This window comes from Plecotus auritus (assembly GCF_963455305.1).
Source record: "Plecotus auritus genome assembly, chromosome: 5".
Taxonomy (NCBI): Eukaryota; Metazoa; Chordata; class Mammalia; order Chiroptera; family Vespertilionidae; genus Plecotus; species Plecotus auritus.
In genome coordinates this window covers 126,167,663-126,187,135 of record NC_137776.1, presented here as the reverse complement: position 1 = coordinate 126,187,135, position 19,473 = coordinate 126,167,663, and the positions used below count along the sequence as shown (strand labels likewise).

Genomic DNA, 19,473 nt, shown 5'->3' with positions numbered 1-19,473 from the left:
GGGTTGCAGGCTCCATCTCTGGCCCTGGTCAGGCGTGTGCAGGAGGCACCCAATTGATGTGTCTCTCTGACATTGATGTTTCTCTCTCTGTGTATTTCCCCCTCCTCTCCACTCTTTCTAAAAGTCAATAGAAAAATATCTTTGGATGAGAATTAACCAAAAAAAGGTAAAAAAAAAAATTTTTTTTTACTAAATATAGAAGTTTTCCTAAACATAAATTATAACTATTATGAGGAAAAGAAACCTTTATAAAGAGTATTTGCTGATAAAATGCTACATGTACTCTCATTAAACTCACTGTGTCATTTAATTTTGTTTTGGGAATTTTAACCAAAGAAATATATAAAGGCAAGAATAGCAATAAGAATTACAATTTTTGGAAAGAAGGAGGTATGATTCTTATTATTATAGATAAATTTATAACCTTCAATAGTCAAGAAAATCAACTTTAAAATTATTAATGCTAGTAAGAATATTTAGCTAGGAGGCTAGAAAGAAGATAATATCCTATATAATAATAGGCTAATATGCAAATTGACTGAACAGCAGAACGACTAGTCGTTATGATGGGCACTGACCACCAGGGGGCAGACACTCAATGCAGGAGCTGCCCTCTGGTGGTCAGTGCGCTCCCACGGGGGGGTGCCGCTCAGCCAGAAGCCAGGCTCTGCGGCAGCGCTAAGGATGTCCAACTGACAGCTTAGGCCCGCTCCTGGGCCTAAGCCGTCAATTGGACATCCTCCAGGGGCTCCTGGACTGTGAAAGGTGCAGGCTGGACTGAGGGACCCCCCAGAGTGCATGAATTTCGTGTATTGGGCCTCTAGTATGATAATAATTATGTTTATACTAGAGGCCCAGTGCACGAATTCATGCATGGGTGTGCATCACAGCGACCAGTCGTTCTGCCGTTCGGTCAATTTGCATATTAACCTTTTATTATATAGGATGTTATTTTTTTCTAGCCTCCTAGCTAAATATTCTTACTAGCATTAATAATTTTAAAGTTGATTTTCTTGACTAGTGAAGGTTATAAATATATCTATAATAATAAGAATCATACCTCCTTCTTTCCAAAAATTGCCCCTTAGGGTGGCCTGTGGAGATCGGGCGCCAACTCATGCCCCCAGCCTCACAGCCCCGTGGCCCCGCCTGGCACCCCGCCTTGGCTTGGCACCACCCACTCACCTGCTCCACTATCCTGCCTTCGTCCCGCTCTCATCGGGACCCATTGGGGCCAGCAGAGTGTCCCTGATGCCAGCCATGTTCCACGCCGCCCTCTAGTGGTCAGCGCACACCATAGCGAGTGGTCGAGCTCCCGGTCTCCCAACCAAACGACTGCCCAAGGGGATAATTTGCATATTAGAATTTTATTATATAGGATTCTTATGTACCAGCAATAATCCTAATATATAAAGAGCCAGGGTCTGTAATGTCCAAAACAAACGACTGAACGCCAGGCTGTGCGTGCAGCAGGCTCAGGTGGGCACGGACTGGTGAGAAGGCTGAACTGCTGACCTCTCGGTCCCTCCTGGATCGCGGGCACCGTGGAGACCCAGTACTGACTGCCACCACTAAGGTGGGTGTGATGCGATTGGTCGGAGGGCCCTGCCATTGCCCCACGATCGTCTGCAGAGGGAGGCCCAGACCACCGGCTGGGAGGCTCTGCGATCGCCCCAAATGAAGGCCCAGGTTACCTGGCTGGTGGCTGTGTGTGGGGGGGCCCTCCTTCTATGGGATGATCAATCACGGGGCTCCCGGACTGCGAGAAGGCACAGGTCGGGCTGAAAGACCCCCCCACCCCAACCAAATGCACGAATTTTGTGCACCAGGCCTCTAGTCAGAAAATAAAATACTAAAAAAGTTTTTTCACCATAGTGACAAAATTAGTAATACAATTAACAACAAATACATTAAAAATTATGGAACTTAACTGATATTATTAAAATGGGAAGACATTTTATGAACACTTAACATTGTAAAGACAAAAATTGTCCCCAGATTATATTATGGGTTAAAGCTGTTCCAGTGAAAACTTCAATGGAATTATTTTGGGAAGACGGATTCTAAAATTCATGTGAAAGACTAAAGAGCCAGATGAGAATATTAAAACATTTTGATGATTTATGAGTGGAGACTTATATTATCAGTAGTGAATACATACTGTAAAGCTTCAGTAACATATCAGTTGTCATTTTTGGTTGTATGCAACAGAAACCAACTTTGGTTAACTTAAAAAGGGACATCAGTGGAAGAATTTGGGAATCTTATTCAAAGAATCAGAAGGCACACTGTGAGGAATCAGGCTCAGAAAGCATGAGCCCCAGACCTTCTCCAAGGGTCTCTGAAGCGGAAAAGATGGATGAAGTTGGGGTAAACTGGTATCAATAATTTTCATTCAAAAGTAACTTCATTCAAAAGTTACAAAATCCAGGAAGAGAACATTTGATTGAAAGAAGTAATTTGCCCCAAATAAATCCCTCTCAGTTCTACTAAAATGGAAGCCCAAATACATTTTTATAGAGAAAATCAGGGTGCTGGTACCATAAAAAGGGAGAAAGATTGTTGTGTGGCCAAAAAGTACAATAACTTCAAGACTAGACTTTCTAGTTTTCATTAGTACTACTTTTTAACATTTTTATTTTTCAATTACAGTTTAGATTTAGTCTTATTTTTTAATTTGTTTCAGATGTACAACATAGGGGTTAGACAACCATATATACTTTACAAAGTGATACCCCTGATATTTCAAGTCCCTACCTGGTGCCATACACAGTTATTACGGTATTATTGGTTATATTCCCTATGCTGTACTTTACATTGCTGTGACTATTTTGTAATACCAATTTGTACTTCTAGATCCCTTCACCTTTTTTACCCAGGCCCAACCCTATCCTCTCTGGCAATCATTAGTCTGTTCTCTGTATCTATGAGTCTGTTTCAATTTTGTTTGTTCATTTAATTTGTTTTTTAGATTCTACATATAACTGAAATCACATGGTACTTACCTTTCTCTGTCTGACTTTACTCACTTAGCATAATATCCACTAAGTCCATCATGCTATTGCAAATGGTAAAATTTCATTTTATTTTTTATGGCCAAGTAATAGTCCATTGCATATATATACTACCACATTTTTATCCACTGGTCTACTGATGAGCACTTGGGATGCTTCCATATCTTGGCTATTGTAATAATCCTGCAGTGAAATAGGGGTGCATATATTCTTTCAAATTAGTGTTTTGGGTCTCTTTGTAAATATACCCAGAAATGAAATTGCTGGGTCATTTTTAATTTTTTTGAGGAACCTTCATATTGTTTTCCATAGTGGCTGTACCAACCTGAAGTCCTACCAGCAGTGCACAAGGGTTTTCTTTTCTTCACATCACTTGTTTTTTTATTTATAGATAATATCCATTCTGACAGGTGTGAGATGATATCTGGTAGTTGTAATTTGCATTTCTCTGATGATTAGTGACATTGAGCATTTTTTCATATGTCTACTGGCCATCTGTATCTCCTCTTTGGAGAAGTCTAAGTCCTCTCTCCGCTTTTTAATTGGATTGCTTGTTTTTTTGGGGTGTTGAGTTTTATATGTTCTTTATAAATTTTGGATATTAACCCCTTATCAGATGTTTCATTGGCAAATGTCTTCTCCCATTCAGTAGGTTGTAAGAACAAACCAATGGAACAGAATTGAAAGGCCAATGGTAGAATTGTAAAATATTTATAAAAATCTAGTATATTAAGCCTTGGCTAGGTGGCTCAGTTTGTTGGAGCGTCGTCTCGTACACCAAAAGATTGCAGGTTCAGTTCCTGATCAGAGTACATACATAGGTTGCAAGTTCTACCCCCTGTCGGGGCACCTATGGGCAGCAACTGATTGATGTTTCTCTCTCACATCAGTTCGTTCTCTCTCTCTCTCTCTCTCTTTCTCTCTCTCTCTCTCTCTCTCTCTAAATATCAATAAAACATATTCTTGGGTGAGGATAAAAAAATTTAGTATATTAAGATATTTCAAATCCATTAAGATACGACCGATTATTCAGTGAATCATGTTGAAACAATTGGTTAACCATTTGGTACAAAATAAAATTAGATTCCTATCTTGCATCATATTCTAAAATAAATTCCAGTTGGATTAAAAAGTGTGAAATGTTAAAAATGATGCTAAACTACAAGAAGAAAATTTGGATTAATTTTCTCTGTTCTCTTAGTGCTATATGATTTACTACTAATCGTAAAAGCAGTGTAACAAAGTAATAAAGAAATAGATTTATAGCTTTGACTATGAAAATTAACATCATATGTAAGTGAAACCCTCCACTAAAGACAAAGATAAATGAGAAAAATATTTACAGCAAAGGGTAAATATATTTCTATTTCTATGTCTCTATATCTCTGAGCAAACTGCAAATAACATTGCCATTTACTCAGCTGGCAAAGAATGCAAGTGGGGTAGATTAGGGAGATCAGGAGTTTGGTTTTAGATAGGTTAACAGACATGCTCATTAGACATCCAAGTGGAGATGTTGAGTAGGCAGTTGAATATGTGAGTATTGGTCTTAGGAAGCCTTAATGTAGGGACGATAGGAGATGTGTGCCAAGCATTTCATTGGGAAATTTTGAAATGTTATAATTTATATAGGTCTTTTCACTATGTTTCTTTGGTTTCTGCAAAGGGTGATCTGCTGGTTTCCCTTTTGGTGGTTATAAAATGGAAGAAGGAAATGGAGGAAGAGTCTGGGTATCATATTGTTTGGTAGCAGGCTTTGCCCTGGTTTCAGTCTTGTGTACCCCTCTCCCCTGTGTATCCCTATGTCCATGAGCCTCTGGTTCAGAGTCACATCCTTCAGATAATAAACCTCCAGTTTGTGCAGTGGTTCTGGAGAGGTATTTTAGGCTATTTGGGGTGCAGGTGGATGCCTGGAAGTTAAACTTGTCATATTGATGATATTAAAAAAACCCTGCCCTGACCGGTTTGGCTCAGTGGATAGAGCGTCGGCCTGCGGACTGAAGGGTCCCAGGTTCGATTCTGGTCAAGGGCATGTACCTTGGTTGTGGGCACATCCCCAGTAGGGGGTGTGCAGGAGGCAGCTGATCGATGTTTCTCTCTCATCGATGTTTCTAACTCTATCCCTCTCCCTTCCTCTCTGTAAAAAATCAGTAAAATATATTAAAAAAAAAACCCACCCAACAACTTGGAGTTATAGTTTACATGCTACAAATTAACTTATGTATAGCGTATCATTCAGTGTATTTTAGTATATCCACAGAGTTGTGCAACTGTCACTATATTTATTATTAGAATGTTTTCAGCACCTCAATAAGAAACCCCATACCTATTAGCCATGACTCTCCTATTTCCCCATCTCTCTCAACCCTAAGCAACCACTTTCTGCATTTATAAATCATTAATCTACTTTTTCTTTTATAGATTTGTTTATTCTGGATATTTCATATTAATGAATCATGCAATATTTGGTCATTTGCCAGGGTTCTTGTCCCAGCATTAAGAAGGGTTCAGCAATCTGGAGAAAGGCTGTGCGTTGATTAAGTAGGGGTCCAAAGACGAAAGATAATTTTGAAAGGCATTGGGGGTCAGAGGAGCTTTAGCTAAAACAGAATTGAAAGGCCAATGGACCCTTGCTTTTTATTAACACAATTTGTCCTAAGGCAAGGTGGAGATAATACACTTCAAAGGGTAGGGTTTTCAGAAGCATTGTCAGATTGGGGACTAGCCTACAGCTGTTCAGGTGTTTGGCCAACAGGAGGCAATAACATGTAGATTGAGATGCCCTGAGCTGTCTGGCAGTAAACAATCATCCTATTCAGGTTTGGGGGAAGTGCCCTTTAGCCACTCCAACAGGTAATTACATATGTGACTCAGCCCTTGTTGAGCCCCCAAGTTTTATCAACCTTTTTTTTTTTAAAAAAAAATATTTTTATTGATTTTTTACAGAGAGGAAGGGAGAGGGATAGAGAGCCAGAAACATTGATGAGAGAGAAACATCGATCAGCTGCCTCCTGCACATCCCCTACTGGGGATGTGCCCGCAACCAAGGTACATGCCCTTGACCGGAATCGAACCCGGGACCTTTCGGTCCGCAGGCCAACGCTCTATCCACTGAGCCAAACCGGTTAGGGCATTATCAACCTTTTGATGAAACTCTTGTAATTATGACATGCTGGAATTGGCTTCCGGCAGTCATTTGTGATGGACTTTTTTTACTTAGCATGATGTTTTTGGGATTCATCCATATTGTATCATATATCAGTACTTGATTCTTTTTTATTACTAAACTAGAGGCCCAGTGTGTGAAATTGTGCAAGACCCAGACCCACTGTGCTGGCGGGACCCCAGACCTGCCCTGTGCGAGCCGCGGGCCCTGCCTCTGCCACGTGAGCCATGGGCCCTGCCTCTGCCGCGCCAGCCCCGCCAGCCTTGCGTGAGCCCCGCCTCGCCGCGTGAGCTCTGAGTCCTGGCCCGCAAGAGGTGCTTCATGCACCTCCTGGTGACTGGTTGTTTGGTCATTTTGCTGTTATGGTGTCACGACCACAGGCCTTTTATGATATAGACTAGAGGCCCGGTGCACGAAATTCGTGCATGGGGGTGTGTGTCCCTCAGCCCAGCCTGCACCCTCTCAAATCTGGGATCCCTCGAGGGATGTCTGACTGACGGGCAGTCGGACATCCCTCTCACAATCCAGGACTGCTGGCTCCCAACTGCTTGCCTGCCTGCCTTCCTGATTGTCCCTAACCGCTTCTGCCTGCCAGCCTGATCACCCCCTAACCACACCCCTGCCAGCTGATTGATACCTAACTGCTCCCCTGCCAGCCTGTTTTCCCCTAACTGCCCTCCCCTGCAGGCCTGGTCCCCCCTAACTGCCCTCCCCTGCAGGCCTGGTCCCCCCTAACTGCCCTCCCCTGCAGGCCTGGTCACCCCCAACTGCTCTCCCCTGCAGGCCTGGGTCCCTCCCAACTGCCTTTCCCTGCAGGCCTGGTTGCCTCCAACTTCCCTCCTCTGCTGGCTTGGTCACCCCTGACTGCCCTCCCCTGCAGACTTGATCGCCCCCAACTGCCCTCCCTTGCAGGCCTGGTCCCTCCCAACTGCCCTCCCCTGCTGGCCATCTTGTGGTAGCCATCTTGTGTCCACATGGGGGCAGGATCTTTGACCACATGGGGGCAGCCATCTTGTGTGTTGGAGTGATGGTCAATCTGCATATTACCCTTTTATTAGATAGGATAGAGTCCTGGTGCACAGGTGGGGGCCAGCTGGTTTGCCCTGAAGGGTGTCCTGGATCAGGGTGGGGGTTCCCTTGGGGCGTGGGGCGGCCTGGGTGAGGGGCCTGTGGTGGTTTGCAGGCCGGTCACACCCCCTGGCGACCCAAGCGGAGGCTCTGGTATCTGGAGTTTATTTATCTTCTACAATTGAAACTTTGTAGCCTGGAGCAGAGCCAAGCCTTCTGCTTGCTCGGTGGCAGCAGCCATTTCTATTGGGATTTATGTATCTTCTATAACTGAGACTTTGTAGCCTTAAGCGGAGGCCTGGGCAGGCCAGGATGTGCAGAAAGCTTGGCTTCCTCCATCGCCGTGGGCAACCCTAGCCTCCTGCTCTTTCCAGCTCTGTGGCTGCCGCCATTTCTGTTTGGGTTTATGTATCTTCTATCATTGAAACTTTGTAGCCTTGAGTGGAGGCCTAGGCCAGCAAGGGCAGGCGGGAAGCTTGGCTTCCTCCATTGCCGGGGAAACCCAAGCCTCCCTCCTGCTCTCTGTGGCGGTAGCCATCTTGGTTGGGTTTATTTGCATATTTGCTCCTGATTGGCTGGTGGGCGTGGCTTGTGGGTGTAGCGGAGTGATGGTTAATTTGCATATTACTCTTTTATTAGATAGGATAATATTCCATTGTATTGTATACCACATTTTGTTTACCCAGTCATCAGTTGATGGACATTTGTGTTGTTTCTACCTTTTGGCTATTAAGAGTATTACCTCTGTACATTTGTGTACAAATTTTTGTGTGGAATGTTTTCAGTTCTCTTGGGTATACAGGTAGGAGTGGAATTACTGAGTCATGTGCTAACTCCATGTTTAGCTTTTTGAGGAACTATCAGACCATTTTGCACAATGGTGGTACCATTTTACACTTCTTGATTTGCATCTCTCTAATGACTAATGATGTTGAATATCATTTTATGTGATTATTGGTCATTTGTATATTGTTGAAGAAATATCTCTTTAGCTTCTCTGTCCATTTTTAATGGGTTATTTGTATCATATGAATGTAGGATGTCAATAATAGGGGAAAGTGGGTGTGGGGTATATAAAGTCAAGTGTGAACTTGGCAAAGATAAAATTATTCACATTCTTACCACACATGGTCTAATATTACATAAGGTTAGAGAGCCAGTAAAAATGAGATTATATTCTAAATAATATTTTTAGTTTACTCATCACTTGTGCTGAACATTTTTCAGGCCAATAAATTCAGTAATATATTATCATATTTTACATAATCATTTAAAATATGTATTTTGTGGATGGCCTATTAAAAAAAAAAAAGGCCTAGAGGGACTCTCTGGCTTCTTAGTCTGGTGGAGTTGGGCCATGGCCACTTTGTAGCAGGTTCGGGGTAAGAGCTGGTCCCAGACCAGCTTTGGGCCTGAAGAATTCGTCTTTAACACCTATGGGGTGCAGCGCCCTGAGTTCTAAACTCAGGTTGAAACTATAGGTCCCAATCATTGAAGCTGGAATGCTCTGGTGCTGGTATTTTAACTGACTTATACCAACTATCACTCCACTCTTTACAACGCACAAGTGCCTTTAATGAAGTCAAATAGTCTTCTATAACTTGTAGCAGCCATGTGTCCGTGCAGCATCACGGAAGTGAGAGCAGTACATAGTGCTGATGGTAAAAGGGCAGTGTAGCAGTTGCTTTATATTCATCTTTTAATTCTCACAATTCTATGAAGTTGATACTATTCTCTAATTTTACAGGTGAAGCGACAGGTTGGTATTGATTCAAGATCCCATCACTAGGCATAGCCCTGCACAAGAAGCCTCACATGTTAACTTTTTGGCTATGTGACCTCTGGAAAGACACTTACCTGTCTTGAGATTTAGTGTCCTGGTGTAACAGTAGAAATATTGAAACAGATTTAATATTTCCCCCATCTTTTGGGGACGAGATCATAGTAGAGCTATTAAGAGCATAAGCTCTTCACAGCATTTAATTACATATTACCTACAGACGTTCTCCAAAATTTGATGCAAAGGGAGCATATGTGAGCATATTGAGTGTTTTCTATGAATGTGGCACAATGAGCTGTAAGAAGGGGTATGAAGGACACAATGGTGCTCGGTTGTTAGAATAGAAAGCACTGGAGGCGATGGGGAAGGTTTTCCCATGGGAAGAAATGGGACTGCAGCACGATGAACGGAGCCCAGTATGTGCTAGAAGTTCTTGCTGTTGCCCAGCTCTGAATGTCTACACAGACCTCATTTTCCAGAAGTCTTAGATAAAGGTATTTACTATTCAAAAAAAGGAATAGAGTTAAAGTTGGAATATACTTAGAATTTAAGAAAATCATTTAGAAGTCACATTAGGATGCTGGAAAACCCTATGATCATCACTAAACACATTTTAATTGTCTTAGAGGTGTGAAAAAGTACTAGGTAACAGTGATTTCTTTTTTGTTGATAAAATGCTTGGTAAGCTAATTTAGACTCTATTGAGGAAATATCTAATGCCTAAACTTAAAGATTTGTTTTTATAAGTTAGTATTGATTTTTTCCTTACAAAATATTTACTTGCCCAATTTATTTTTTTTATTGATTTGATGTTGCAAATATAAAATTGTTTCAGAGTAGTTTTATTATGTGTGTGTGTTTTTTAGCTACTCTGTAAATACTTTTGCTAATACCAGGTCTCTGCTTTTAGAGAATTTGAAGTTTTGAGGGTAATCCAGATAGTCTCTTTTATTCATTTCATAAGCATTTTATAAGTGGGCAGGTAGAGTCCTTTGACTTATCGATGATTCTTCTTCACCCTTAAAAAGTTAGCTTAATATTTTAGGGAATGTATTTTGTATTGGCTGTTGGCCCAGATGATGATATTATAAAGGAGAAGGTAAATTTTTGAAGAGCATGTAATGCTGGTTTTCACATTCAATTGTGGAGACATTAACTACTAGTAATTCTAGGTACTTAAGAAATTGTCAGTGGTATTTTTAAAAAAATGTTTTTATTGATTTTTTTTTTTTTTTTGAGAGAGAGGAAGTGAGAGGGATAGAGAGCTAGAAACATTGATGAGAAACAATTGGCTGTCTCCTGCACACCCCCTACTGGGGATCAAGCCCACAACCCAGGCATATGCCCTGACTGGGAATTAAACCAGTGACCTCTTGGTTCATGGGTTGACACTTAACCACTGGACCACACCATCAGGGCTGTCAGTGGTATTTTTAAATAAGGATTATGGAATAATAATAGAGTGGGAAAATTGTTAAAATTTTAATGAACTAGAATACATTATTTAATGTCAGTAATGTCAGACTAAAGCAACAAATATAGTAGAGATTTACTCTAATACATATTTTCAGATTTAGTGAAGCTTTTCAATAGTTGCATTTCAGGAAAGAGTGATTTCTTTATGTGCTTGGGCCAGAGAAGTTCATAAATACTTTAAATCTGATAAGGTAAATACCATTGTGTGGCTTAATCATCCTAACAGGAATCAATGATTTCTTAGATTAAAAAAACAAACAAACTCCCAATCCAATTTCATAAATGTGGTGCTGGATACCCAGAACCAAGGGAAAAGTGAACTGCAAAAAGAAATATCCATGGCTTTTATAAACCTTCCTACAACTAGGGGAGGTATTTTTTTTATCATGGGAAATAAGCTTAACTCAATAAGAAAAGAGAAAAGAGAAGATGCAAACCTAATTCTGAGAGAACGGAAGAATCTTGTGAAGATTACAGTGGAGAGAACAATCTTTGCAAATAAGTGGTGAATTGCTTCTGTCAGTCATATTCTATATTGTAGTAACATAAAGGGTAAAATGTAGCTCTCTTCTCTACCTGTATACTCCACTCAAGTGAAAAAGGAAAGGAAAAATGAATATTACTTCTTATATTGTTCATGAAGGCAACTTCATGGGGTTCATCTTTTTAAAGCTATCATGTATTTGTAGGATTTTTTTTTTAAAAACCCATTTGTGTTGATTACTAGCAATAAAGTAGATAAATGATGAAATCACTTGGTTTATATAATTGTGCTTATAAGTATTATACATTTTTGTATTTATGTTTATAATGGATTATCAGATTGTAAACTCATTAAAAAATGTATTAAATGCTTAAGTTTTTGTTGCCAGAAAAGGTTTTTAAAAATGATTTGTAAAGATGCCAAATTAATTACCATGCTAATGAGAATTTGTAGTCTGTGAAGTCTGTTCCTGAAATTTCCTAGTTTTATTATCTGGTTTTCAAAATTAAAATAGAAACTTTTTTCCCCCATTAAGCTCCCTCCCTCCCTCCCTCCCTCCCTCCCTCCCTCCCTCCCTCCCTCCCTTCCTTCCTTCCTTCCTTCCTTCCTTCCTTCCTTCCTTCCTTCCTATTTATTTCTTTTCATTACCTTTTATCCCCATCTATGCTCTCTTCCACCCTCCCCCTAATCATCACACTGTTGTCCATCCCTCCTATTTTACAATTTGAGTGGTATATTTCATTATTCATTTCTTGTGAATAAAAAAATTGCTGTGTTCTCCAATTTATTGCTGTAGTCATCCTGCTGCCTTCATATGTCCATTCTGAAACTTTAAAGGCTCTGATTGTTTGCCATCTTCAGTGACTAACAGGTTTCTCTCCTCAAACCGCACAGTTAACCATGGTTAAGATGATGGGCACATAGAGCTCTAAATATCTGTACACTCAGCTATTTCTTGAGACTGCTATGTAATTTTAGAGTGAGGAGTGCTTTAAATGAGTCTATTTATAAAAAATAACCTATTAATAAAACAGTTACAGATTAATTGTAATTTATAGCAGAGAACTATAAGGAATATCCCTTAGAGGCAAATCAATTTTCATTCGTGACACAGATCTTTTTTTCTTATTTGTAATGGAAATGCTTATAGGTGTGTCAGCACCCCTTTTGGCCTTATAATAAGAGCTGAGGATCTAGTATGGGATCTAGCATATGGTAGGTACTGTTTAAATGTTTCATTTTCTTTTTTGGTTGACCTATATAGTAAATATCAATGAGATGATCATGAAAAGTTGCAAACCTGTTCATTTGTTTTTAATAATCTTCAAAACATTTTTATAAAGTAGCATTTGCTTGATGGGATTGAAAATAAATATAACATATTTGGATTTCTGTGAAGGTAGAGTTCAGTGGATTGGATTTCCCTGACCTGGAGGTTAGCTATTCACTTTTACACAGCAGTTTCAAGTCACAAAAGAAGCATTAATTTTGCTTCTGACTAGAATTGCTTTTCTCATATATTGTGCTGGCTACTTAAAGAATAAAAGAGCTACTTAAAAAAAAAAATCCAAATCTTCAAATAAGAGTGCCTTATAAAGACTTAAAATATTATGTGCTATATTTTATTGATCTGTTTTATAAAACATAGCATATTGTTTTGTCAAATGACAAAATTCATATGACACTTCTTTGAAAACTGGAATATTAATATTCAATTATAGGATTGACATAATCAATGACATTAATGTAAGTACATTCTCTTTTGTAGATGTGCTACTTAGCAATATCAGTGCTTAAAAAAAGAGTCCATATTAAAGGTCAGACTAATTGAATAATAAATATTCCTTTTCAAGTTCTTTGATTAGGGCAAGGATGATAAATAGGAAAGGACTCATAGATTATTCTTAGTTATAACCCTTCCCCAACCAACAATATATGAGTCAGGTTAAGTGGCATGATATCATGGTGCTTCTGTTTTTCAAGTACTTGTCAAATACTTAGAGACTTTGATCTTTTAAGATGTCTTTTTTGGTAATAAAAATACTTCGATATCTTCAGATTAAGGATTTAAAGTACAGTAACTGTACTTTTCCCCATACATAGGTAGGGAATAAGTATTATAATTATTTATCAATGCACATATAATAAATTAGTTACAGTCACTAAAATATAACAAAATATCCTTACCCCTAAAGTAACCATTATAGACTTGGTCTGTGATGATTCAGTCCCTTAGAATCATCTTTTTGAATATGGGTTATTACTATATTGGTAATTTGCAAAAATGTCCATTAATGGAAATATCAGGTGATAAAATCTGGAAGAACAGTTAAAAACACAGCCACTTTCTATTTAGATAGCTGTTGACATTCTGAGGAAAACTTTGTGCAACTGTTTGGAAACAATGCCACATCACACACTACTGAGAAATCTCTAACTAGTTTGTACTTGTGTATTTCCTTCCCTATTTTTACTTTCCTATTTTTACTTTCTTTGTTTTTAAATGCACTTCTAGTTGATCCAAACTACTCAGCAAGGTCAGTAACCATTTCAGCCCCTAATCTGTTAGACTCGTATCCTGGACAGTATGGAGAAAGAGGGTTTATTTAATTATTTCACTTAATCTATGGTGTGAGAAAAACAAGACATGGTAACAGTTTAGATGAAAAGTGTGGCTGACAGCCAAATCCAGTCCCTGTATTCCATATTCCTTCTTTAGTTTTTTTTAAATCCTATCTAATAAAAGGGTAACATGCAAATTAACCATCACTCCGTCACAAAGATGGCAGCGCCCATAGCCACAAGATGGCGGCACCCAATCCTCTCAGCCCCTCTGGAGTCCCCCAGCCCCGGGGGGGTGGCTGCAGCCAGGGGATGGGGGTAACGCTTGCCTTGTCGCCCTGGCGATGAGGCAAGTGTTCCGTGCCAGGCCACGGATAGGCCTCTGGGCCGCGGAGAGCCTCTGGGCAACAGGTGCAGAGCGACCAGGCCCCGCAGAGAGCTACTGGCGCACGGTTTCGTGTGCAGGGCTACTAGTTTGTAAATAAAGCTTATGATGTAAGCTTTCATGGCGTCTTCCTTGGAAGTCCCTTTCAGCTCATTTCAGGCATCCCACTTGGCCTTGCCTTTGAGGTCCAGCATCCAGTGGCTTGTTTGTAGTGGCTGTAGATGAACAAGCATCTCCTTGTCTGATGGCTTCGTCTTGTGCTTTAACATCCTCAGCGACTTTGTGAGACTCCGCCTGAGACATGCTAGTGGGGTTGGTTGCAAGGATTCCAGGGAGCTTGTGGAGGCGGCGATGAGCAGGAAGCAGTATCCCGTTTTTCTTGATGTTCATTTCAGTGGACTAAATTTTGTATATCATTGTATATCAGAGTTTTACTGTTTGACTAATTCCTTTCAGTTCACATATATCCTCTGAGCTGGGTATATTCTACTTGAGGAGAAAATAATGTAGTAGGTGCTTTTTCCCCAGTCTTTCAGCAAATGCATTGTACACACGTTTTCATAACTTTAGTGAAACTTTGGAACAGGTCCACGGAAGCCATGGAAACAGATGTGTGGAGAACAAATGTCTCGATATGTTCGGTTAATTCTGCTGCTGAATTGGAGCCTGCAGCTCATGCCCTGTGTTATGCTAAGACAACATGTATCGAAGGGTTGGACAGGGGACATCAGTCTCTGTATTTCCATCTTCAGATAACGAATACTCACTTTTCTTAAGTGCAGATTACCTAATTGGGCTTAGTGTGATTTAATGAGACATCATAAAAAAAGGTATGGTGAATACTTAGTATTTACTGAAATAAAAATCTCTTGGCAGTGTATTGCAGTAGGCAAGGACATCAGAACCAGCTAATAAAGAATAAATTATGTGACTGTTGTGTTATATAAAGAACTCTGCTGTGCATAGTGTTAGGGAACAGACATGTATAGTGTAATGCTTGTATTACAGGCAAACCTGTGTCTAGTTAAATTGACTTGTATATATGAATTTGTGTTGGATTTTGTGTTTTAATATGAATTCTATTATGTTTTCTGCCCTTACTTGTCGATTACATTAGGATTGGATACTGATGAGACAGTTTATGATTGTTGTGCTACTTACTTAATCTTAGGCAGTATTGGGGAAAAAAATTTGTGACTAACGTGTTGATGTTCCTCTAGCACCCTCTGCTGGATAAAAGGATTAATCCACCAGACTAGAAGATTTAAAAATATATTTATTAGCAGGGCTGCTTTAATTTAATGTCTATCAACAAAGCCCACTTTGGAATGACTTAGCTCAAAGATTTGAATATATTTTTGCTTTCCTTACTGATGAATTGATAGTTTTAGTAATAATAAACAGTTTTTAAACTCATTTTCTTCTGGCTATTTCATTCAAAGTAGGAAAGTCTGAAAATAAAGATGTGACCTCTCACTTATTATTTCAAACCATTTCGTTTTGGTCTACACAGAAAAAGCAACCTATTCTTCACTTGGGGTGAAAATTAGGTAACTAATTAATTAATATGACATAACATATACATAAAAAATGAAAAGACTGTTGATTCTTTTATCATGGAATAACTGAATATTCCATATTTTAATAAAACATAAGACTACTATTTTGATAGAGAAACTTATGCATATGCTTTTTGAAATCTAAAACAATATATTAGCTTTGTTAAACTGGTTTCTTCCCTCTATCTGCCCTTTATTAGCCTTTCTTATTCTAATCCTTTATTCTCAATGTCTATGGGCTATATTCTTGTGACTGGTTAGACTTCTTCTAACTTATAGAACCCAAAACAAGCATACTGAATACTGAGAAAGTCGACTATAATTCTTCTTCTTTTTTTTAAAATATATTTTATTGATATTTTACAGAGAGGAAGAGAGAGGGATAGAGAGCTAGAAACATCGATAAGAGAGAAACATCGATCAGCTGCCTCCTGCACACCCCCCACTGGGGATGTGCCCGCAACCAAGGTACATGCCCTTGACTGGAATTGAACCCGGGACCCTTCAGTCCGCAGGCCGACGCTCTATCCACTGAGCCAAACCGGTTTCGGCTCGACTATAATTCTTTAAGGACAGAAACTTCATCTTGTGGTGTTTACACTAATGCTCATTTTAAAATCTGGCTAAACATAAGAGCTTCTCTGTAGTAGCAGGTACCATGCATAACTTATACCTACAATCAATGGGGATCCCTTGTTCCACGGACTCAAAGGCAGCACTTAGAGGGCACTTTTTTTGGAAACTGAGAAGTGGCTGTCACTTCTTTGACATTGTCTTTGGTTCTGACACTCAGGAATTATTTTTATTTTTTAATTGAGATATACTTCACATATAATAACATTATCCTTTTTAATGTACACAATTCAGTGGTTTCTAGTATAACCCCAAAGTTGTTCAGCATTGCCATTTTCTAATTCCAGAACATTCTCATCACTCCAGTAAGAAACTTCATGTCCATTAGCAGTCACTGCTCATCCTTCCCTATGCCCCTAGTTACTGGGAAAGTGTAACTAATACACTTTCTATATCTATTGGTTTGCTTACTCTGGACATTTCATATAAATGAAGTTATACAATATGTGGTCTTTTGTGTCTGAGCTCTTTCACTTGACATACGTTTTCAAGGTTCCTGTAAGTTGCAGCATGTATCGGTACTTAATTTTTATGGCTGAGTACTATTCCATTGTCCGGTTCTATCACAATTTGTTTATCCATTCACCAATTGATGGTCATTTAGGTTGCTTCCATTTTTGGCTATTATGAAAAATGTTGTATGAACATTTTGTGTGTAAGTTTTTGTTTAAACATGTTTTCATTTCTCTTTGCTTATGCTCAAAAAATGTATGCACAATTTGAATAATTAATTCCAGAGGGGTTAAATCTGAAAAAGAAAGAAACATAATTTGAGCTATCAGCTGTTAAGTGTGTATACATTTTTTTTGGGACACCCTACATCTACATGGAAACACACTCAATGTCATTAACCATTAGGGAGATGCGAACTAAAACTAAAATGAGATACTATTACATGCCTATTTGAATGTCTAATTCCTCCTTTCCCCGAAAAAAGACATATAAAAATATGACCATGTCAAATGTTGGTGCTGATGTATAAAATAGGAAACAGTATGAAAAACAGTTTGGCAGTTTCATAAAAATTAAATGTACATCTACCGTTTGACCCAGTCATTGTACTCTTCACTATTTACCCCAGAGAAGTGAAAGTGTATGTCCATACAAATGCTCATAACAGTTTCAGTTGTAACTTCCCAAACTGGAAACAACTCAAATGTCCATCAGCAGATGAAGAGATACACCATTGGGAATGAACTGTTGATATGTGTAACCACATGGATGAATCTTAAAATTATGCTGGGGAAAAAGGCAAATAATCAAGTGTACATGCTGTATGATTCAATTTATATAAAATTCCAGAAAATATAAATTGATCTGTAGTGACAAAGAACAGATGAGCAGCTATTTCAGGATAGGCATGCAGTGGTCAGCACTGGATGGAGGAATTACCAAGGGGCACAAGGAATCTTCAAGGGATAGTAGAAATATTTCTTGTTTTGATTATGACAGTGATTTCTTGGGTGTCTCTGTGCGTCAAAACATCAAATTATACACGTTCAATATATGTAGTTTATTATATGTAAATTATACCTTAGTAAAAAGGAAAAAGAAAGCAAGCTCTGGAACAGTCTTCCTGAGCATGATTTTTACATGAATTAAAAAAATATTTTAATTGATTTCAGAGAGGAAGGTAGAGGGAGAGAGATAGAAACATCAATGATGGGAGAGAAAGATTGATTGACACACACGGGATGGAGACTGCAACCTAGGCATGTGCCCTGACTGGAAATCGAACTGGTTCATAGGTAGATGCTCAACCACTGAGCCATGCTGGTTGGGCTACACGAATTTTTAACATGACTTTTATACTCCTGCAAAGTAAAGAAGAGAGGCCATGGTAATTTAAAGTGTTAATTACAATTCTAGACTATAGTCAACCATATCCATGTTTATTTAAAACAAACTTTTAATTTGTTTTCAGGCAACTACACTAAGAGTGAGGAAATTAGAAGAAAATATTGAAGCAGAAAGAGCAGCACATTTGGAATCAAAATTTAATTCTGAAATTATTCAGGTAAAATGTGAACAACTTTTTTGTATGGATTTTACTAAGCTGGGAAAAACAGCATTGTACTCAGAGAACCAAGGTGTGTATTTAGAATGGGTAGCATATTGTTAAGACACTCATTATCCTATTTACTATAAGGATATAGTCTTATAGTAGTAGAGGAGGAGTTTGCACAGTTCAGCGCACAGGCCAGATTTCACTGCCTGTTCTTGTGAATTTTTATCTCGTCCACTTTTATGCTACAGTGGCGAAGTAGAGTCATTGCAACCGACACCTCATGGCCTGCAGAGTCCAAAATATTTATCATCTGGCCCAGAAAGATTTGCTGATCAGAGTGTTCTTTTTATCCACAGTAATGGGATGAATTTATTTTGGAAAACACTAAAAATATGCAACTTTATTGAGTGTTTATCTGTACATATTGCCTATCAGTGTATTAAAAGCTGCAGGTATAAAAAGCGAAGGAGCTTTTGGCACTTACATTCCATCACCAGAAATACTATATAGATATATAGATAGATGAAGACATAAAAATATGAAATACTAAAATACTATAGGAACATAATAAAGAGAAGGATTAATTCTGAGAGGGGAATTAAAATGAAGTTGTCCAGGAATAAAAAGATGTGTTAACTTTCTTAGGCTTATAAAGACATAATGGTGTTTCTCTATTTTTTTTTTAAATATTTTATTGATTTTTAACAGAGAAGAAGGGAGAGGGATAGAGAGTTAGAAACATCGATGAGAGAGAAACATCGATCAGCTGCCTCCTGCACACCTCCCACTGGGGATGTGCCTGCAACCAAGGTACATGCCCTTGACCGGAATCGAACCCAGGACCTTTCAGTCCGCAGGCTGACGCTCTATCCACTGAGCCAAACCGGTTTCGGCATAATGGTGTTTCTCATTGCCTTTAGTTAAAAAACACACACACACCATTTATTATACTTTAGAAAAGAAGTGTCAATGGACTAGGAGGTCAAAATTAGGCACTTGGATGGGGCAGGTTATATCATACCCAGCCTATAATTTTCCCTAGCACAGTTAACTATTCCACTCTTCCTCCCTTTCATTAAACATGTTGAGAAAGCCCTGGCCGGTGTGGCTCAGTTGGTTGGGCGTCCTCCAGTGCACCAGAAGGTTGCCTGTTGGATTCCTGGTCAGGGATAATGCTGGGGTTGTGGGTTCGATCCCTGGTAGGGGGCGAGGAGGAGGCAACCAATCAATCTTTTGCTTTCACATGGATTTTTCTTTTTTGTCTCTCCCTCTCCCTTCATCTCTCTAAAAACCAATTTTAAAAAAATCTTTAAAAAACAACAACAAACATGTTGAGAA

General features: G+C 39.1%; 1 protein-coding gene across 1 annotated transcript in view; it reads left to right on the top strand.

Moving 5' to 3' along the window:
- The window catches only part of CCDC171 (coiled-coil domain containing 171), a 300,242-nt gene that overhangs the window by 44,926 nt on the left and 235,843 nt on the right, over positions 1 to 19,473 (top strand). The window contains exon 8 of the mRNA XM_080668398.1: positions 18,052 to 18,144. Coding sequence (XP_080524524.1) covers positions 18,052 to 18,144 — 93 coding nt within the window. The remainder of the gene's footprint in view (positions 1 to 18,051; positions 18,145 to 19,473) is intronic.